Raw genomic sequence first — 18,052 nt, forward strand, 5'->3', positions numbered from 1 at the left:
GGTGAGAGTTTGTGAAAGGACTGAAGGGGACCTGAATCCAAAGTTCTCATGTGGAGTTTCCGGACCTGTTGCTAGATTTCCTCATTTGCACAAAGGGATACAGATTGTTTTCATGGACTTATTCTCTATGATCCACAATGACTCGGGCACATATTATCATAACAACAAAGTCATGACACTTCTTCAGTTTGTACAGGAAGTTATCAGCACCAGCTAAAACACTGTGTTTTGGGAAAATTAATGTAAGTAGTAGTAGTAGTAGTTGTTGTGTTGTTGTATTGAAAAAAAAAATCTAATTTAGTCATACCAGACTACTGAAAAAAGCCTTATTTGCATTTTGTCCTGTTTTAAAGCTTGTAATCCTAAAGGAATCTGCTAAGCAACATAATAATCATAATAATCGTAACAACAACAATAATAATAATAATAATGGAACATGTATGGCTGGATTCACAGACCTTGATTCACAGTTCTTGTCCAGGACAACTCTACCTAAAATAACATTAGGTATTCATTGACTAGTGTTCATTTTAGTCTGTGAAACCAGACCTTAATTAAACACTTAGCAAACTCCTAGAATGCCTAGCCCTCGGCTGTTTGATTGCTGTGACAGATGACAGGTCCCAAGTCCTCCTCAGGTCGCGTGGTGAGCTGAAGCTGGCTGTGGGCCATTTGCCATGTTGAAATCCCTTTTCTTTTCCCTCTCAAGTTAGTCCACACAAACTGTGCATCTGTGGACCTTCTTCAGACTAACCCACTATCAGTGAAGTCCCAAAGAAAATGTATAAATCTTACTACTTATTGCAGTCAAGGTCAAGTCTAACAAAAAACAAAAAACAAAAAAACATTTAATTAAAAAAATGATTCAATGTGTAAGATGTGTAGCAGCAGAATCCACAGCGATTAGGTCTGTAGCATTAGCACAGCATAGCTATATTATAACATGCATGAAACCTGGCTGGATTCTTGTGGAACATTACACTGTGTCTCTTATTGCTCATTCTGGACAATAAAAAAGGACTTGGTCCAGAATGGGCTGTAACTGACCTACAGTACTTCATATTCACTACTAAGGACATTAATACACAAGATAATATTTGGGCTTCTCTCTTATTCTACTATTTATGACGCTGGATTCTGAGATGTGACGTGCTTTCCTTGTTCCTGACTGTCAGGGTGCAGCGGTGGGGTGGCTGTGACGCCTCCTGAATCCTAAGGTCAGGCCTGCAGATACGCTGAGGTCACAGACATGGCGGCAGTGCCAGCAGCGGCAGGGGGGGCTGAGGAAGAAGAGGAATCGGAGTCAAAGGCCTCACCCTTGCGGCTGAAGAAGACGCTGTGGAAGAATGCGGCCAGGAACATCCTGGGAAAACGGGAGCAGGGCGGGGCTGGTGGGACCGGCGGGGGCGGCGGGGGCTTAGATCCCCAGCGCCGGATCACGGTGACAGACGAGTGCATCAGTGACATCAACAGGCAGATCCGCAACAAGATGTCGCGGGGGGAGCAGTCGAGCAAGAGGCGCTTGTCCACGGCCCGTGTGCACCCCAGCGGAGAGCGGGGCTCCACCAGCACGCAGAAGAGCAGCACCCTGAGCGACTGCATTCACGATGCCGACTTCTTCATAAGCTGGGGCACCACAGTCAAGGGCGTCTTCCTGCCCACCCTGCAGCACACATTCAAGTCGCGTGACCTAGAACAGCTGTACCAGCGCTACTCCTCCCACCAGCGGAGGACCTCCTTGATCGTCACTAACATCATCGACATCATCACCAAGATGCACATCATCTTCATCTACCTAGCCATGGCCCCGGAGATGGTGGACTCGCTGCAGGGGGGCATGGCAGCCCTGTTCATGGCCCTGGGGGTGGCGCTGTGTGTGGTGGTGCTCACCAACAAGCGGGCCTCCTCCCCCGACTACCTGCGCTACGCCGGCCTGGCCAGCTGGCTGTCCCAGACTGTGCAGGTGTTGGGGGGGCTGGTGTGCGGCCTGGAGAAGGACGAGTCCTGGTACGTCCTGTTCTCCCTCTTCGCCACCTACACCCTGCTGCCCCTGCCCTTCCTCTGGTCCCTCTGCACCGGCTCACTCACCTCCACCCTGCACCTGCTGGCGGACATATTCAGGAACTTCGAGGAGGCCGCGCTGCTCCGAAAGGTAGGGTCTTCGGTGTCCAGTGTTTTTTTCTGTTTACTAGAAAAAGCCATGATATTAATGGCTTGGGAACTAGTTAATCTTCCCCCAGCCTCCAAACTACACTCTACACCTCAGTGAAAACACCCACTCTTTTCAAAATCAAATTCTCCCATTTAATCTGCCCAGATTTAGCTGCAGCACAAGCACTCATGCATACCTCTGAGCCCTGGTGCTGCAGCAGCCCAGAGTACTGAGGATGCCGTGCCCAGCATGAGTCCCAGTCTTCTCACTGTCCGCTCTTGCTGTGCAGGTGCTGGCCAAGGGGCTGCTGTACGGCAGCATGAATGTAGCTGGCCTCTTCATCCACTACCTGTCTGACCGCACCCAAAGGCAGGCATTCCTGGAGACACGCAGGTGCATCGAGGGCCGGGTGAAGCTGGAGAGAGAGAACCAGAGACAGGTGAGGGCTGGGGGAGACAGAGGGAGGGACAAAGTAAGGAAGGTGGGAGAAGTTGTTTACCTACTGCCAATATCAGTGCCTGTGTCACAGACTGGCTGGTATATGGAGAGAGGCCTGTATATAATGATGTCATCTAGAAGGATCACCAGCACACTACCCTGCAGGGACAGTAACCCAATGCTGGGTGGACCCAATCCAGTCTGCACTGGGGGAGGCTGGGGTGGCATAGGGAAGTGCACTGTGCAGAGCTACAGTGTCTGTATTGTAACCCCCCCCGCCCCGATATGAAGGAGCGGCTGGTGCTGTCCATCTTGCCTCGATTCGTGGCCCTGGAGATGATCGCCGACATGAGCAGCATTGAGGACGAGCAGCTGCCCCAGCAGTTCCACAAGATCTACATCCACCAGTACAAGGATGTCAGGTGAGTTGGGCAGGGCCAGGGGTGGGGCAAAGGCAGAGGCATTGAACCAGCCATCCCAGGCAAGTTAGTACTAGGTCAAACACAGGCGCAAGCACACCGCTGCATAACCTGGAGTGCGCACAGAAACACACACAGGCACACTTACTCAGAGGTAAGTTACACCTGCATACACACACAGGAGTACACCTCCACACTCTCTAGGTAGTCAATCGCTTCAATGACTTCCTCCCCTGCTTGTGAGTTTGCTGATAACTAAACAATCCATTATGGGATGCACACTGCCTGTAACAGACAGAGCACAAAAAAACAGCCCCATTGGGGCAGGTGTAGCCATGGCCATTTTTCTTCTCTTTCGCTTTGCCAGGCAACGTTCAGCCCTTTTCTCCTCAGCCAACTGCACTCCATTCTGGCAGAGCCCCAGAACCAAGTAGTACAGTCTCAAAGAGAGGTGGAGTTTATATCAGCCACTTTTTGTGCCCACCTGTAGAATGTCGGTCCAGTTGCAACTGTCCATACAAGATCTTTCACGGCAAGTGGTCCTATGGCATCCGGTTACATGGCCAAGCCATCTGAGTTGGTGGTGAATGATGGATGCCTCAATGCTACTACAGTTGGTACTAATTTTTTTTAGCAGCTTGGAGCCTCCTGATGTTGAAGAGGTTCCCATGTAATCTAAGTCCAGGGTCACTCCACTCCAAAGTCTTTGTGCAGGAGTGTTGTAACACATAGAAAGAAGACACTGAATGTGATCAGCACAAGCAAACTCCCTTGCCTTACACCAGTACCTACTCCAAAAGGGAGGGATTCCTGACTGCCAAGTATTACATTGGCATCATCCCCTCATTGAACTGCCACAGGATGTTCACAAATGGATTTGTCCTCCTTGTTTCTGTATATAATGACAATATTTGCATCCCTCCATTGATGGGAGATGCACTCTTGACTCCATATCTCAGAGGGGTCAATTGATAACAAATGGTCCTCCCTAACTACACTACACTTTGAGTCAGCAACCCACTCCATCGGCTACAGCAACACGAAACATCAGGACTGGTTGGATGAAAACCCCAAGCATATTACAATCTTACTTGACAGCATGCACAAGGCATATAAAGCCACAGTCAACAAACCCAATTCTGAAACACAGGCACAGGCAGACTGGCATAAACTGGAGCGTACACAGAGACACACGCACCAGCACACTTACACAGGAGTGTACACACATAGGTGCAAACACACCTGCAAACACACACAGGAGTTTACCTCCACACAGGCATGCACACACACAGGCACACATACGTGCAGGTGCACACACAAAGGAGCAAACCTGAGCACACGGAGACGTACAGCACTGTCACCAACAGTAATACATCTACTACCTTTTAATTGTTATTTCTTAGAGAGCTGCAGAGTGAAAGTCAGAACAAATTAAATTACCGGGGTTTCTGATTTGCAAATGGAGTGGGAAATTGGATTGAGTTACTCATTAACTGCACGGGCTAAGACGGGATCTTCTTATTAACATGGCAGAAGTTTCTGTGACTTGCCGCTGCAGCTTCGTCATGCAAAGGTACCTTTAACACTTGTAATTCCTGACCCCTAGTGGACAGACATGCACATAGCACACAATAACCAATACTTGCAGGAAGTTAAAAATGGGATTCCATTTACCACTCTTGCCCCTCAGTCTGGCATTGCTCCTTTAATTGACTTCTGCCCTCCAGTCATCCCATATCCTCTTTCCCTGACCTCAGCATCTCTCCATCCCCTCTCTCTCTCTCTCTCTCTATCTCTCTCTTTCTCTCTCTCTATCTCTCAGCATCCTGTTTGCAGACATCAAGGGCTTCACATCCCTGTCTCTGAGGTTGTCCGCCCAGGAGCTGGTCTGCACTCTGAACGAGCTGTTTGGCCGCTTCGACTGCCTGTCTGAGGTGAGCCAATGCAGCAGCCAGAGACCAGACTGGACCCCCCACCTCCAGTATCCATCAAAAACAATTAGTTTGCCAAATCATAAAGTCCATCCTGCTGTTTAAATGTCAAGTTGTGTATGTGTGTGTACATGCATGTGTACGTGCGTGCGTGGCTGCATGCATGTGTCAAGCTTTGTTGTTTTGTGTCTTGCCACACTGGTTAGTTTTGTTTCTTCTGCTCAACAGGAGCACCACTGTATGCGAATAAAAACTCTGGGAGACTGCTACTACTGTGTTTCAGGTTTGCCCGAACCACAGAGCGCCCACGCACGCTGCTGTGTGGAGATGGGGTTAGCAATGATCAAAACCATCAGGTGAGCGCTTCCTCTCTCTCCTGCACACCAGCACTGGCTCTCCATGCCTTAAGAGTCTCTGGACTGAATAAAAACATATCTGATTAGTAACTCATACTTTTAACTGCTTGGTTTCCTTAAGAATATTAGTAATTCTTTTTAACAGTTAAGAAATATAAAAATAAAAACACTTCCAGCACTTGAAGAGGACTCACATTCATATTACTATACTGTAATCATGACTCTGTAGTGTGGACAGACAGAGAGAGAGAGTCAGAGGGAGACAGACAGAGAGAAAGAGAGACAGAGACAGAGACAGTCTCTGAACAGGAGACTATATCAGGCCTTGGACACTGTAATAATGTACACAAATATATTTCTGCAAACACTGGCCCATATTCTATACCTGAAATATACACTCACCTAAAGGATTATTAGGAACACCTGTTCAATTTCTCATGAATGCAATTATCTAACCAACCAATCACATGGCAGTTGCTTCAATGCATTTAGGGGTGTGGTCCTGGTCAAGACAATCTCCTGAACTCCAAACTGAATGTCTGAATGGGAAAGAAAGGTGATTTAAGCCATTTTGAGCGTGGCATGGTTGTTGGTGCCAGACGGGCCGGTCTGAGTATTTCACAATCTGCTCAGTTACTGGGATTTTCACACACAACCATTTCGAGGGTTTACAAAGAATGGTGTGAAAAGGGAAAACATCCAGTATGCGGCAGTCCTGTGGGCGAAAATGCCTTGTTGATGCTAGAGGTCAGAGGAGAATGGGCCGACTGATTCAAGCTGATAGAAGAGCAACTTTGACTGAAATAACCGCTCGTTACAACCGAGGTATGCAGCAAAGCATTTGTGAAGCCACAACACGTACAACCTTGTGGCGGATGGGCTACAACAGCAGAAGACCCCACCGGGTACCACTCATCTCCACTACAAATAGGAAAAAGAGGCTACAATTTGCACAAGCTCACCAAAATTGGACAGTTGAAGACTGGAAAAATGTTGCCTGGTCTGATGAGTCTCGATTTCTGTTGAGACATTCAGATGGTAGAGTCAGAATTTGGCGTAAACAGAATGAGAACATGGATCCATCATGCCTTGTTACCACTGTGCAGGCTGGTGGTGGTGGTGTAATGGTGTGGGGGATGTTTTCTTGGCACACTTTAGGCCCCTTAGTGCCAATTGGGCATCGTTTAAATGCCACGGCCTACCTGAGCATTGTTTCTGACCATGTCCATCCCTTTATGACCACCATGTACCCATCCTCTGATGGCTACTTCCAGCAGGATAATGCACCATGTCACAAAGGTCGAATCATTTCAAATTGGTTTCTTGAACATGACAATGAGTTCACTGTACTAAACTGGCCCCCAGAGTCACCAGATCTCAACCCAATAGAGCATCTTTGGGATGTGGTGGAACGGGAGCTTCGTGCCCTGGATGTGCATCCCACAAATCTCCATCAACTGCAAGATGCTATCCTATCAATATGGGCCAACATTTCTAAAGAATGCTTTCAGCACCTTGTTGAATCAATGCCACGTAGAATTAAGGCAGTTCTGAAGGCGAAAGGGGGTCAAACACAGTATTAGTATGGTGTTCCTAATAATCCTTTAGGTGAGTGTACTTCAATATATACAATCACTTTCTCATTTCATTATTTGTGCACATATAGAGATGTCTGTTTACATGTTTTGCTCCTCAGGCACGTGAGGAGGCAGCTGGAGCATGAGGTGGACATGCGCATTGGCATCCACTCAGGCTCGGTGCTGTGCGGGGTGCTGGGGCTGCAGAAGTGGCAGTTTGACGTGTGGTCCTGGGATGTGGACATTGCCAACAAGCTGGAGGCAGGCGGCATCCCTGGGTACGACCTGGCCTTCTCAGCCACCCTAATATCAGCATGGCAACATGGCAATGTAGTGGGCATGGAACAATGTGACGCTGTGGTAACACAGATTGGTGATTGACCACAGGATGTTTGGCATTTTGTAATTGTGTATATATATATATATATATATATATATATATATATATATATATATATATATATATGCCCTGGACAATGGCATTTTCTAAGAAATAAAGAAGAAGAAGAAGAAGAAGAAGAAGAAGAAGAAGAAGAAGATTATATCTACTGGACATATGTATGTAAAATCGCAGAACTGCAAGGTATTCAAAGTCCAGAGATGGAGCTATGAAATATGCACAGAGCATTTCTTCTGCCCACTCAGAGAACCATTTTAAAGATACAGAACATTTTTCTCACTTCATTATTGACAACAACCAACAGACAACCAAACTACCTCCACACACAACACCTCCTAGAATGAAAAGTGTTAACTGGGATTGCTGCCCTTATGGAAATGTTAGAAGTTAAGAGTAAAAATTTCCCTGTTGGTTAAAAAAGCCGTGACTTTTTCCCTCTCTTCGCCCCCTCGGCAGGCGCGTCCACATCTCCCGGGCGACGCTGGACTGCTTGGGAGGGCTGTACGAGACTGAGGAAGGCCACGGGCAGGAGCGCAACGAATTCCTCCGTAAGCACAACATTGACACCTTTCTGATCTGCCACACGGACGACGCAGAGCCACTTGGGGTCACCAACGGCGAGGCGCGGCAGCACAGCGCTGGAGAGACTGCCTGGAGACCTGAGCTGCCATTCGGGAACATCATTGGCATGAGCAGTGTGAGTATTCACCACCGCCTCCCACACAGCAGCTCCGATCACTTTGTATTGTTCCCCCGATGAGCACTCCTCTCCTGAGCTTTACAATCTTGGAAGGTCTGAATCTTCATCCTGCCGCTCAAAGTTCTGGAGATACCTGTCAGTATTTCGATTGCCTCTGTGAAGTGTCAGGCAGTAAGAGACAGAGGAAAGGGATCTTCACAATGGCACCAGGAGACAGTTTGTTCCTGGGGTTTTCCCTGCCTGTTTTCACCACACTTCTCTGGACCACTTTTATTTCTCTTCACTGCTCTTCCTGCAGATCTTGGCGACCTTCACAACTGGCACTGGCAGTCAGCTTCCCCACCAGATGGCCACCAAGCTCTCAGGCTCCTGGGAAATCAACAAGTGCATCGAGCACGCCATCGAGGTGAGGAGCAGCGAGCGTCTGCGGCAGGAGCACATTGCCCCCATCACCCTGGGCTTCAAGGATGCGCACATCGAGGCCAAGGTAGAGATTTCCTGACTCTGCTTTTGCAAACAGACCAGGCAATGAGGGAAGGTGGGGCGGGGGGCAATTCCTTTTGTTAAATTCCAGTTCCTGTTCTGTAATTCCAGAATTCGAAATGGAATTGACCTGAAGCCGACCTCAGCCCTGAACAGGAGGGTTTGTTAACAGGATATTGGTACATTCCTAAAGTTGCTCACAGATTAGACCCCCAGCCCTGCTTGATCTGTTCAAGGAAGAGACTGTCAAAAGACACATTAAGACTGTCATGGGCGTATTGATCACAGGGTAGCCCAGCCGGAGCTCAGAGAGTAAAGCCATCACAGACCCTTCTCACTGTGTCCCTTTCTAACTGCCCCTCTGTGCTTCTCTAGTTTTCCCAAATGCGAGATGAGATGTTCAAATCCAACCTGGTCTGCTCCTTCCTCATGGTGGTCTTCCTCATTGCAGTCCAGTGCCTCATCCCTGCCCCACAGTGAGTAAATGTCAGTACCCACAAGGGCCCCAGTGGGACAGAACAACACTGTAGGCTACACATTCCAGCCAAAGCTCAGTTTACAGTTGAGATATGAAGAGTACATTGAACCTCTTACCGGCGAGTCTATATGTTAGCGTGTGGGTCTGTGTGTGTGTGTGTGCATTTATGTGTGTGTGTAGGAGGGAGTTTGTCTTCTATGTTAGAAGACAAAACCTTTTCACAGGAGGAGTGCACCCTTTCTGTGTGGGTAACAAGGTGTCCATCTCTCCTGGCTCAGGATGTTCCCCATGCTGGTGCAGTTTGGAATCTTCTTACTGGTCTACCTGGCCATGCTGCTGGTCACTATGGCAGAAGAGTTCAAGAGCTGCCCCTTGGCACTGCAGTACCTCTGCTGCTGGATCCACGAGACCAAGGGTGCCCGGAACCTGCTCACTCTGACCGCCATCGCCATCAACTTCGGAGCAGCCTCCTGCAACATTGTGAGTCCCCTCCCCTCGCCTGGTGCGATGCCATAGCCTCCTGCTACCTTTTTGCAGTTTTTTTAAATTGTGATTTAATCGCTGCTCAGTGTGTTGTGCAGGTGGCACTAGGGCACATGGGACACAGAATGCATATGATATTCTTTGCATTATATTTTATTCTGTCCCAGATGTGGTGTAAACCCTCTGAAATAGAGAGCAAAGCCAACAAGAGCAGTGAACAGCAGTCCAGTCCGTGGCCAACCAACATCTGCACCCACCCAGAGGTAGGAGGCTCGCAGGAAGAGCAGAGCAGTGTTCTCTGTTCGGGATACATTGAGTTCTCCTCTGGATAAACATACTGGTTTGTTTTTTCTTTAGTGTGAAACTGAATTATTGAACTGACATCCTGGATAATTGATGCTACCCCCTCCTCCCCTCCTCTGCTCTGCAGTACTTCGTCCTGAGCGGGGTGGTCGCCATGGTGACGTGCGCAGTGTTCCTGCGTCTGAGCTCCCTGCTGAAGCTGGCTGTCCTGCTGGTGATGATCACGGTCTACACCTACCTGATTGAGGTGGCCTTCCACATGCTCTTCATCCACCACGACCAACACTACCACGTTCACAGGTGCCCTAACCCCCCTGCCCTTCCCATGCACTGGACTGTGCTTCTCATTGTGCGCCCAACAATCCCACAGTGCTTTGCAGCATCGTGGGGTTTGCCTGCACTGTACTGCTTTGCTAGACAGGCCAGTCAGAGTTCTGAACTGGACTTGTGTTTATGACTCCTCAGCTCCCACTACCTGCGCAGAAAGGGCATCTCTCTGCTGCTGATGGCCATGTTCGTGGTTGCCGTGTACTACAACGGCCGTCAGGTGAGCTCACGCCTGTACTGGTGTCCCGAGAACGTTCCCCTGGCTGTCATGAGAGAGGCTTTGTGAATCCCTGACACTAGATCTGGGTCCAGCATTTCCGAAGCGGCTCTTGGTTTTCAAGACTCTTTTCAGAGCTGTAATAAACAAATCAATTACCCAGCCATTCCTGGCAATGACACAATACAGGGGAGTACCTCTCTGGTCTTGCAGCGCCTCCACCCCGGTCCAGTCCAGCACGATTTCTCAATCTGAACCTGCAGCATCTTGACTGGGAAATGTTGCTAATAAACCCCTGACAGCACTTGACTGGACTAGCTAGAAGCTATACAGGTATCCAAACTCTATAAATAAAGAACTCCCTGCTTTAGAAAGGGCTTCATTGGTGCAATTAGCGTGAATCATAAGGTGATTGATATAATTAGCAGAGCATGTGGAACAGAAGCTCAGAGATCCCACAGAGCTGAGGAGCACTAGACTGGAGGCAGAGGAAATGTGATGTAGGTTAGAGTTGGTCAGTCCCTGGTCCCTGGTGACTGTAAGACCTGCAGGGTTTGTATTTTCACCAGGGGGTCAAAAGCCTCTGTTGTGGTAGAAGGAGAAGAAGAGAAAGAGAGACAGAAACATGTACCAGGTTCTCAACCAATGTTCCTGTTACTGTTCTTCCCCCTCTGCTCAGCTGGAGGCGACGGCAAGGCTGGACTTCCTGTGGCGTCTGCAGGCGAGGCAGGAAGTGGAGGACATGAAGGAGTTGAGGGAGCACAACGAGAACCTCCTGAAAAACATCCTGCCTGCCCATGTGGCACACCACTTCCTGGAGAGGGACAGGAACAATGAGGTACTGGATTGGACCTCACTGGCCAATAGTCTGTATCAGTTTTCTAACACAAACGTTTTGTATATTTTATGAAGAAATTCAGCTTGGGTTCTGAATACACAAATCTCCTCACTGTATCATGCTGTGTCTGGTCTCAGGCCTGAAATGATTTTTGTGGATTTAGCTATTTTTCTCCTCTCCTCCTCCTCATCTCCAGGACTTGTATTCTCAGTCGTATGACAAGGTGGGTGTGATGTTTGCCTCGATCCCTGGCTTTGCAGATTTCTATGCCCAAAAGGAGCTGAACAGCCAAAGCGTGGAGTGTCTGCGGCTTCTCAATGAGATCATCACCGACTTTGACGAGGTGAGGCCCAGCGCTCTCTCTTTGCCCACACAGTGGCCGCACAACACAGCCAGGGGGAAATGAAAGGGCATAAGGAGTCCATTGTTTCAGGGTCACGTGATCTGCTTAAGCAGCTACGGAAAGCATCAGAAGACCTCTCTCTGACTCTGGTCTGAACCAACAAATGGCAAATCACAGGCTTGGTCACAGCTTATTTTACCATCAGAGGCCACTTTCTACTGCTTATAAATAATCTTGTAAAATTATTACGTTTTTAATCTGAGATTTGTGCATAGGGCAACGTTTTTGGTTTGATGTAGGCTTGTGTTGTGTATGTTATTTTCCAGCCACATGAATGCTGTGACAGTTGATTTGGCAATCACAGGATTCTCAGTATATGTTAGTCCTCAATGGGATTCTTTGACATTGTTTATGACAGCAGTTTTGTTTTGGGGGTTTTATAGCAGCCAGAGAGTCACATAAAAGCATGTTTATATATTCTTGGCACAGCTGCTTGGGGAAAAGTATTTTGAGAACATAGAAAAAATCAAGACCATTGGGAGCTGTTACATGGCTGCGTCCGGCCTCTCTCCAGAAAAACAGGCAAGTCCTCTCTTGGCACTCTCATATGTATAGATATATTTATTTATTCATTCGTTTTCCTGCATTATGACTCAGTTGAGCTTCAGCTTGTATTTTTCCAAAGGAAGATTACACTACTCTCTCTCTCTCTCTCTCTCTCTCTCTCTCTCTCTCTCTCTCTCTCTCTCTCTCTCTCTCTCTCTCTCTCTCTCTCTCTCTCTCTCTCTCTCTCTCTCTCTCAGGAGTGCGCGGATGAGTGGCACCACCTCAGTGAACTGGTTAACTTTGCATTTGCTATGCAGGAAACCCTGAGAACTATTAACAGACATTCCTACCAGACTTTCCAGCTCCGTGTTGGTAAGCACAACCCGTATTCTCAAAACTAAAAATAACAAAAACCAAAAAACAGAAAAACGACCTCCTTCATTTGTCCACTGTTGTTCCTTTGCCCAGATCTTGCTGTTCTCAGACGTCTGTCTTCTACATCACCCAACCCCACTCACTTAATCCTCTCCATCTCACTTTCTCTTACCTTGTCTGTACAGCCAGTGACTGAACAGAAATAAAATAACAATAATCCCATCCTCCCCACCCCACCCCACCCCGCCTGCCTCACTCTAGGAATTGCCCACGGCCCGGTGGTGGCGGGGGTGATCGGTGCCAAGAAGCCGCAGTACGACATCTGGGGCATGACAGTCAACCTGGCCAGCAGGATGGACAGCACCGGACTGAGCGGCCGGATCCAGGTGCCCGAGGAGACGCAGCTCCTCCTGGCGGACCGCGGCTTTGTGCTGGAGCTCCGAGGCGAGATCTACGTCAAGGGTGTGAGTGAGCGCCAGGGCGGGGTCCGCACTTACTTCCTGTGCGACCGCAACCTGGGCTCCGGCTTCCTGAACTCCGAGAGGGCCTCCAGCAAGGGAGGGGGAAGCAGCGCCTCTGGGCAAACCGGTCTGGCAGCCATGGTGTTCGGTCTCATTCAGGCACGGAACAAGGAGAAACGCAGAGAGGCCGACGGGGTCTTCAACCTGTCCGCCCACTCGGACCAGTGCTGAGCCCAGCTGGTGGGGTTGCATCTCCTGTGCTGTGCTGTGGGGGGGTGTTAAAGGCGAGGCTCACATTTCCTGCAGGCCGTCTTCAGGAGTGCAGCAGCGAAGGATGGCAGGTCTGGAAAAGCACAGAGCCATGTCATCTGTTCAAAGTACTTTCTGATTGTTCACTGTGTCTGCAAAAGCAATATTTCGTTGTTTATTGTCCTGCTTTGGGGATCTTTCTAGATCAGCTCTAAGGGGTCAGGATCTGTGGTCGACCACATAGGTGTGCTTTCCCAAAAACCTCTTGTTTGCAGGCGAGTGTTCACACGTGGCTCTGGACTCACCTGCTTCATGTAAAGCTGTATGCAAAGACAACCAGATGACACGCGCAGATTGATGACTTCAATTTAGTTTCTCCAAGACCGCCAGCGGACTGTCCTCAGGTTCAGGTCCCGCAAACATTGAGGCATTTGTTCAGCTCGGGTTCTGAACACAAAACGGACAAACAGACCTCTGCGTGCAGCTGCAGGCCCCCTGGAGGAGGAGGACGGAAACACAGCGAATCCACACTCAGCCGAGACGCTCAAGCACTGTTGAAACTAATCCAAAGAGAAATCGTTGTGCATTCATTTGTTTCACAGCTGGACTATGTCTCAGTGGAGGTATAATGTATATATTGTGTATAGAAAGCCCTATTGAGTTTTGTAAATGACTGATCCTCAGAGCCAGTCCCAGGCTGAAAGCAGAATAGATAAAGTAGATAATCTTAATGATAATCACGCATCTCTTCCACTTCCAATTTTGGATACAAATCCACTTTTTCACTGCTATACGTGACTCACATAGTTTTCATTGCCAATATGAAGAGTGCTGCTGGTTTTCAGTGTTAATTTTGATCAAAACTACTTAGCTTTACAAACCCCTAGAGAAAACAGCACAGCACACTCACACAATACACTTCTGTGTACTACACACACACACACACTCACACACAAATATATGAAAGACTAGAATACACCCTTTAAAACACAGAGGAATGTGATTAATTTCATATTTTAATTAATCTCTGAGGTCCTGATTCTATCTTCCAAGTTTCCCTTAAAATCAATACCAGAAAAGCACCGACAAAAATAGAACCCACAAGCATTTTGAGAATCAGGCCAAAATAACACAGGTGACTTACTTTTCCCTCAGCTTTTTGCATTCGAGTTTTGCAACCGGTCATCCAAAGTGGGCTTTGTACAGCAGAAGTTAGCCACTGAAGAGCCAGCTTGGGCTCTCCATGAACATATTAAACAGCCCCCTTGCTTGTAAGTGTGCATGGAGAGAAAGTGAATCGAGAGGACAGGTAAGCCACAGGCCCAGACGGACTGCTGATTTCTCTTAGTGTTTATTGAAGTCACTATTAATACAGCCAGATATGAATGGCATTGATTTCAAAACACATGAAACACTACAGAGGTCTGTTCTGTACATCTCAAAAAGAAATAAACCACAATTAATGACAGCCATGAGTAAGGCAATATAAAGCTCATTATTAACACAGATCTTTCATAGAAAGAATATTGTCATTCTAACTGGTCAGGAAGATCAACAGGACAATACAGGACACTGAGATCAGGGGGGACTACAGAAGACATTTCTGCAGTGGTCTAGAGTAAGGCTGGGAATCACTCAACCTATTTACATTGCAATGTGTAGCTGTGTGGCCAGCGTGTTTTCACAATACTATGGTACTTAAGAGTGTGTCAGTTGCAGAATTTGTTAACAGTGAATAGTGTTTCAGTACAGTAAAAAATAAAACACATACAGTTTAAAATTATACTTCTCTTAAAACTCCCCTGATCTGAAACACAAAGCGTTTTCACTTTTTAAACCTAATGTAATTCATTTGACTCCCATGTATTGATAAAAGGATGTTAAACACACAGTAAGATGGGGTCAACATGAAGGGAAGAGTGAGCGGTGACATAAAAACAAGACAAATTCTGCTAATCCAGTAACCAGGAACATTTTCAATGCAAACTGCGCAACAGATTCATAATCTACGCCTCACATGTTGTCCGACACGTTAGAAAAAATAGATGGATAACATTGTATCCTGTGTTTATAAAATGCACGTTCCTTTAACACCACTTATAAATTGTGTAACAAAATACATATGTTCTGTTCATGCAGGAGACCGATTGAAACCTCAATGTGGGACATCAATACCTGCTGTGATGTAAAATGATGGCTTTTCAACTTCAGTTAGAATGGGATTCCCTTGCTCCTATTGGGCAAAGTCCACTGTCAATCACCTCAGATGGATGTGTGAGACGGTCTGGTGATAATATCAAAAGCACCATCATCAGTCAGCCTGCAGAGCTGAAGGCAGGCGTTTTGCATTGAGCTCTTGCAAAATTGTGTTTAGTTTTATTCTAACATTGTCTCAAAGTGCTGTGTAACACTAACATAAATCACTCCTATGGACTATATTGTCTGCTGCACATGGATTTTAACTTGCTGTTGCTCTGTGTGTCCCAGAAAGGGCAGCGCTTTTGTAGCCCTTGTAGCAGCAAGCCAAACCACAAGGCTGGAGTCCAGTGGTTTTGTTTGTGGAAAAGAATGACAGAAAGATGACCCTGAGTTTTCTTTGTATGGAAATGGCTCATTTTCAAAGCAGAATTTTTTCCAATTTCACTGTTTGGGGGCTATATTTCCAGACAGGTTTGTTGGGAACTGGGCCGTGTTCGAAACGAAAATGATCTTGCCAATATAACATCACCAATAAAACACTACAAAGCTAATGTTCCTATCTGAATACTCTCTACTGGGTGACCAGTATCATTGTATATATATATATATATATATATATATATATATATATGTATATATATATATATATATATATATATGTATATATGTATATATGTATATATGTATATATGTATATATATATATATAGTACCACCACATTGGGATTTCTGTGTAATCTATCATATAAATCAGTGGCATGCGTTGTTAATAGGGACACCTGGCCAGGCTGCAGGTTACTGAACACATGTGGAGAACAGGCTTTGGGCAACAGCCTCACAAAAATGCTTTCCCTTGACAAGGTATCGGATTAGTTAGCAATATCTTTATATATTGATACGTTTATGCCTGTACACTTCTATAAAGCATCACCTCCTATCGTTCACCAAGACTCTTCACAATAAGTGTGAAATTACAAGGAATAGACAGCCTCTTTGAGGGTAGTGTCAGTGTGTCGAGGTCTCTGCTTCTGGAGTGCTGAAGGATGACGTATTGCTCCTTTATTGCACCATTGGAAACGTGCCTTTCCTCACTCTCAAACACAGCAGCTCAACCCTCAGGCTGCAGGCCAGCACCGCACAGCGACCTTCAGCTTATTATTACTTTGAAAATTAAAAAGTTGAAACACGAAATATCCTCGGAGGTCTCTGTGTTGGAGTACCGAATCAAAGACAATCATGCTCTTTTTTCTTCTCTTTCTGATTCTCAGTCAAAGCTTGTGCAATAAGTTAGGTGATTTTCTTGAGTTCAAACCAGCTGTCAAAGGAAGCTGAAACTAAACCAAAACAAACTTAAACAGATAGTCCATATTTTATAAAATAGATCTGACATTTCTGAGAAGTGCTCTTTGCTTATGTGTAAGAGGTATATCGATACAAGGGACGTGTGAAAAGCAGACGGCCGTGCGTCCTTCAGCCCCAGCCTCAGCTGGACTCGATGTGGATGTCGGGACTCTCCACAGACGGCAGCTGCTCCCTCCAGTAGGTGAACTGGCTGAATGTGTCGGAGCAGGGGAAGTCCGAAGAGTCGCCACACCGCATCAGTGGGAACACGTGATCCACCACCTCACACAACCGGACGTAGCTGGGATTCAAAAGAACAGGTCTGTGAGACATGGAGACGCAGGGAGACAGAGGGACAGAGACACACAGACATGGAGGAACACAGACACATGGAAACCAGAAGACAGAGGGACAGAGAGACACAGACACAGAGTAACAGGGAAACAGGAAGACAGAGGGACAGCGGTAAAGAGACACAGACACGATGACAGAGACACACCAAGGTAAAGAGATAGAGAAACTGACACTCAGAGACAGAGACACACAGGCACAGATAAAGACACAGATACAGAGACAAAGAGGTAAAGAGACACACAGAGACAAAGATAGAGACACCCCGAGGTAAAAAGACACAGAGACAGAGACTCTCAAACACAGATCCGCCCCTTACGATGATATGTTGGTCTTTGCGTGTTCTTGTACGAGTTCTCCTTTTGGGTTAACGGTGAAAATTCGGTTCAGTGGAACGCCCACTTCCTTATATGAATACACATCCTAGGGGAGAAATAAAGAAGATACAAATCAGGTTTTTAATTTAATCCACTGCGCCTACACACCTGGTGTCAGTCTGGGTCTACTTACTGTTGGTCTATTTCCAAAAGCAGCGTAAAAAGGCTGGGGGTTTGGAAAAAACAGGTTCTTTATGTCCGTCAGACACTCGATTTTGAACTTCTCTGGTTTCTTTTCGATGACTTCCCTAAAGTGGCAGAAAAATTAATAAAAATCAAATCAGGACAGCTGGATCAGTTATTGCAAGCACTGAAAGCTGAAAGGGGAGATACAGTGTGTGGAGTGGGGGTACTTGCCTGTGGAGAGCTGAGAACAGGCTGCTGGGACTGAGCAGCACGGGACCCTGTGGCAGCATGGTGCCCCTCTCATTGACCCAGTGCAGGTACCCCCGGGTCATGTCCGCCATCCCAATGGCACGAGCCGAGCAGTACAGGAACTTATAGCCGTTCCTGAAAGACAACCAGGAAGCTGCAGAACTCGGAGGCTCCACAATCAGACCACAATTGCCAGCACCTTCACTTGAGACCGTTTTGTTTACTTGTAAGAATAGAGGGGCTCTGCAGGGCCACAGGGTTCTCTCTTAATTCCAGGAGCCCCTTATTTAGCCATTTGTTACTGACTCAGGCTTGCCTGGTGGGCGCCACTACA

General features: G+C 47.1%; 2 protein-coding genes across 7 annotated transcripts in view; one reads left to right on the forward strand and one right to left on the reverse strand.

The window, feature by feature from the left end:
- Positions 1 to 1,249: 1,249 nt before the first annotated feature.
- Positions 1,250 to 14,627, forward strand: LOC136758676 (adenylate cyclase type 8). The gene is made up of 18 exons (XM_066713250.1): positions 1,250 to 2,152; positions 2,442 to 2,591; positions 2,882 to 3,012; positions 4,832 to 4,943; positions 5,169 to 5,296; positions 6,993 to 7,151; positions 7,730 to 7,970; positions 8,272 to 8,460; positions 8,832 to 8,932; positions 9,213 to 9,414; positions 9,585 to 9,680; positions 9,848 to 10,020; positions 10,186 to 10,267; positions 10,944 to 11,102; positions 11,299 to 11,445; positions 11,935 to 12,027; positions 12,249 to 12,363; positions 12,628 to 14,627. Exons 1-18 carry the CDS (start codon positions 1,250 to 1,252, stop codon positions 13,056 to 13,058), a joined length of 3,612 nt encoding a protein of 1,203 aa, XP_066569347.1. The 3' UTR covers positions 13,059 to 14,627.
- lpin1a (lipin 1a) overlaps positions 14,409 to 18,052 on the reverse strand; it is a 33,131-nt gene continuing 29,487 nt past the window's right edge. For all 6 annotated transcript variants that reach the window (XM_066698192.1, XM_066698182.1, XM_066698173.1 and 3 more), the window contains 4 exons: positions 17,701 to 17,853; positions 17,477 to 17,591; positions 17,286 to 17,389; positions 14,409 to 16,916 (listed from right to left, as the gene is read on the reverse strand). In XM_066698192.1, the coding sequence (XP_066554289.1) occupies positions 16,757 to 16,916; positions 17,286 to 17,389; positions 17,477 to 17,591; positions 17,701 to 17,853 (532 nt within the window). In that variant the 3' untranslated portion in view covers positions 14,409 to 16,756. The remainder of the gene's footprint in view (positions 16,917 to 17,285; positions 17,390 to 17,476; positions 17,592 to 17,700; positions 17,854 to 18,052) is intronic.

This window comes from Amia ocellicauda, chromosome 1 (assembly GCF_036373705.1).
Source record: "Amia ocellicauda isolate fAmiCal2 chromosome 1, fAmiCal2.hap1, whole genome shotgun sequence".
Classification (NCBI taxonomy): Eukaryota; Metazoa; Chordata; class Actinopteri; order Amiiformes; family Amiidae; genus Amia; species Amia ocellicauda.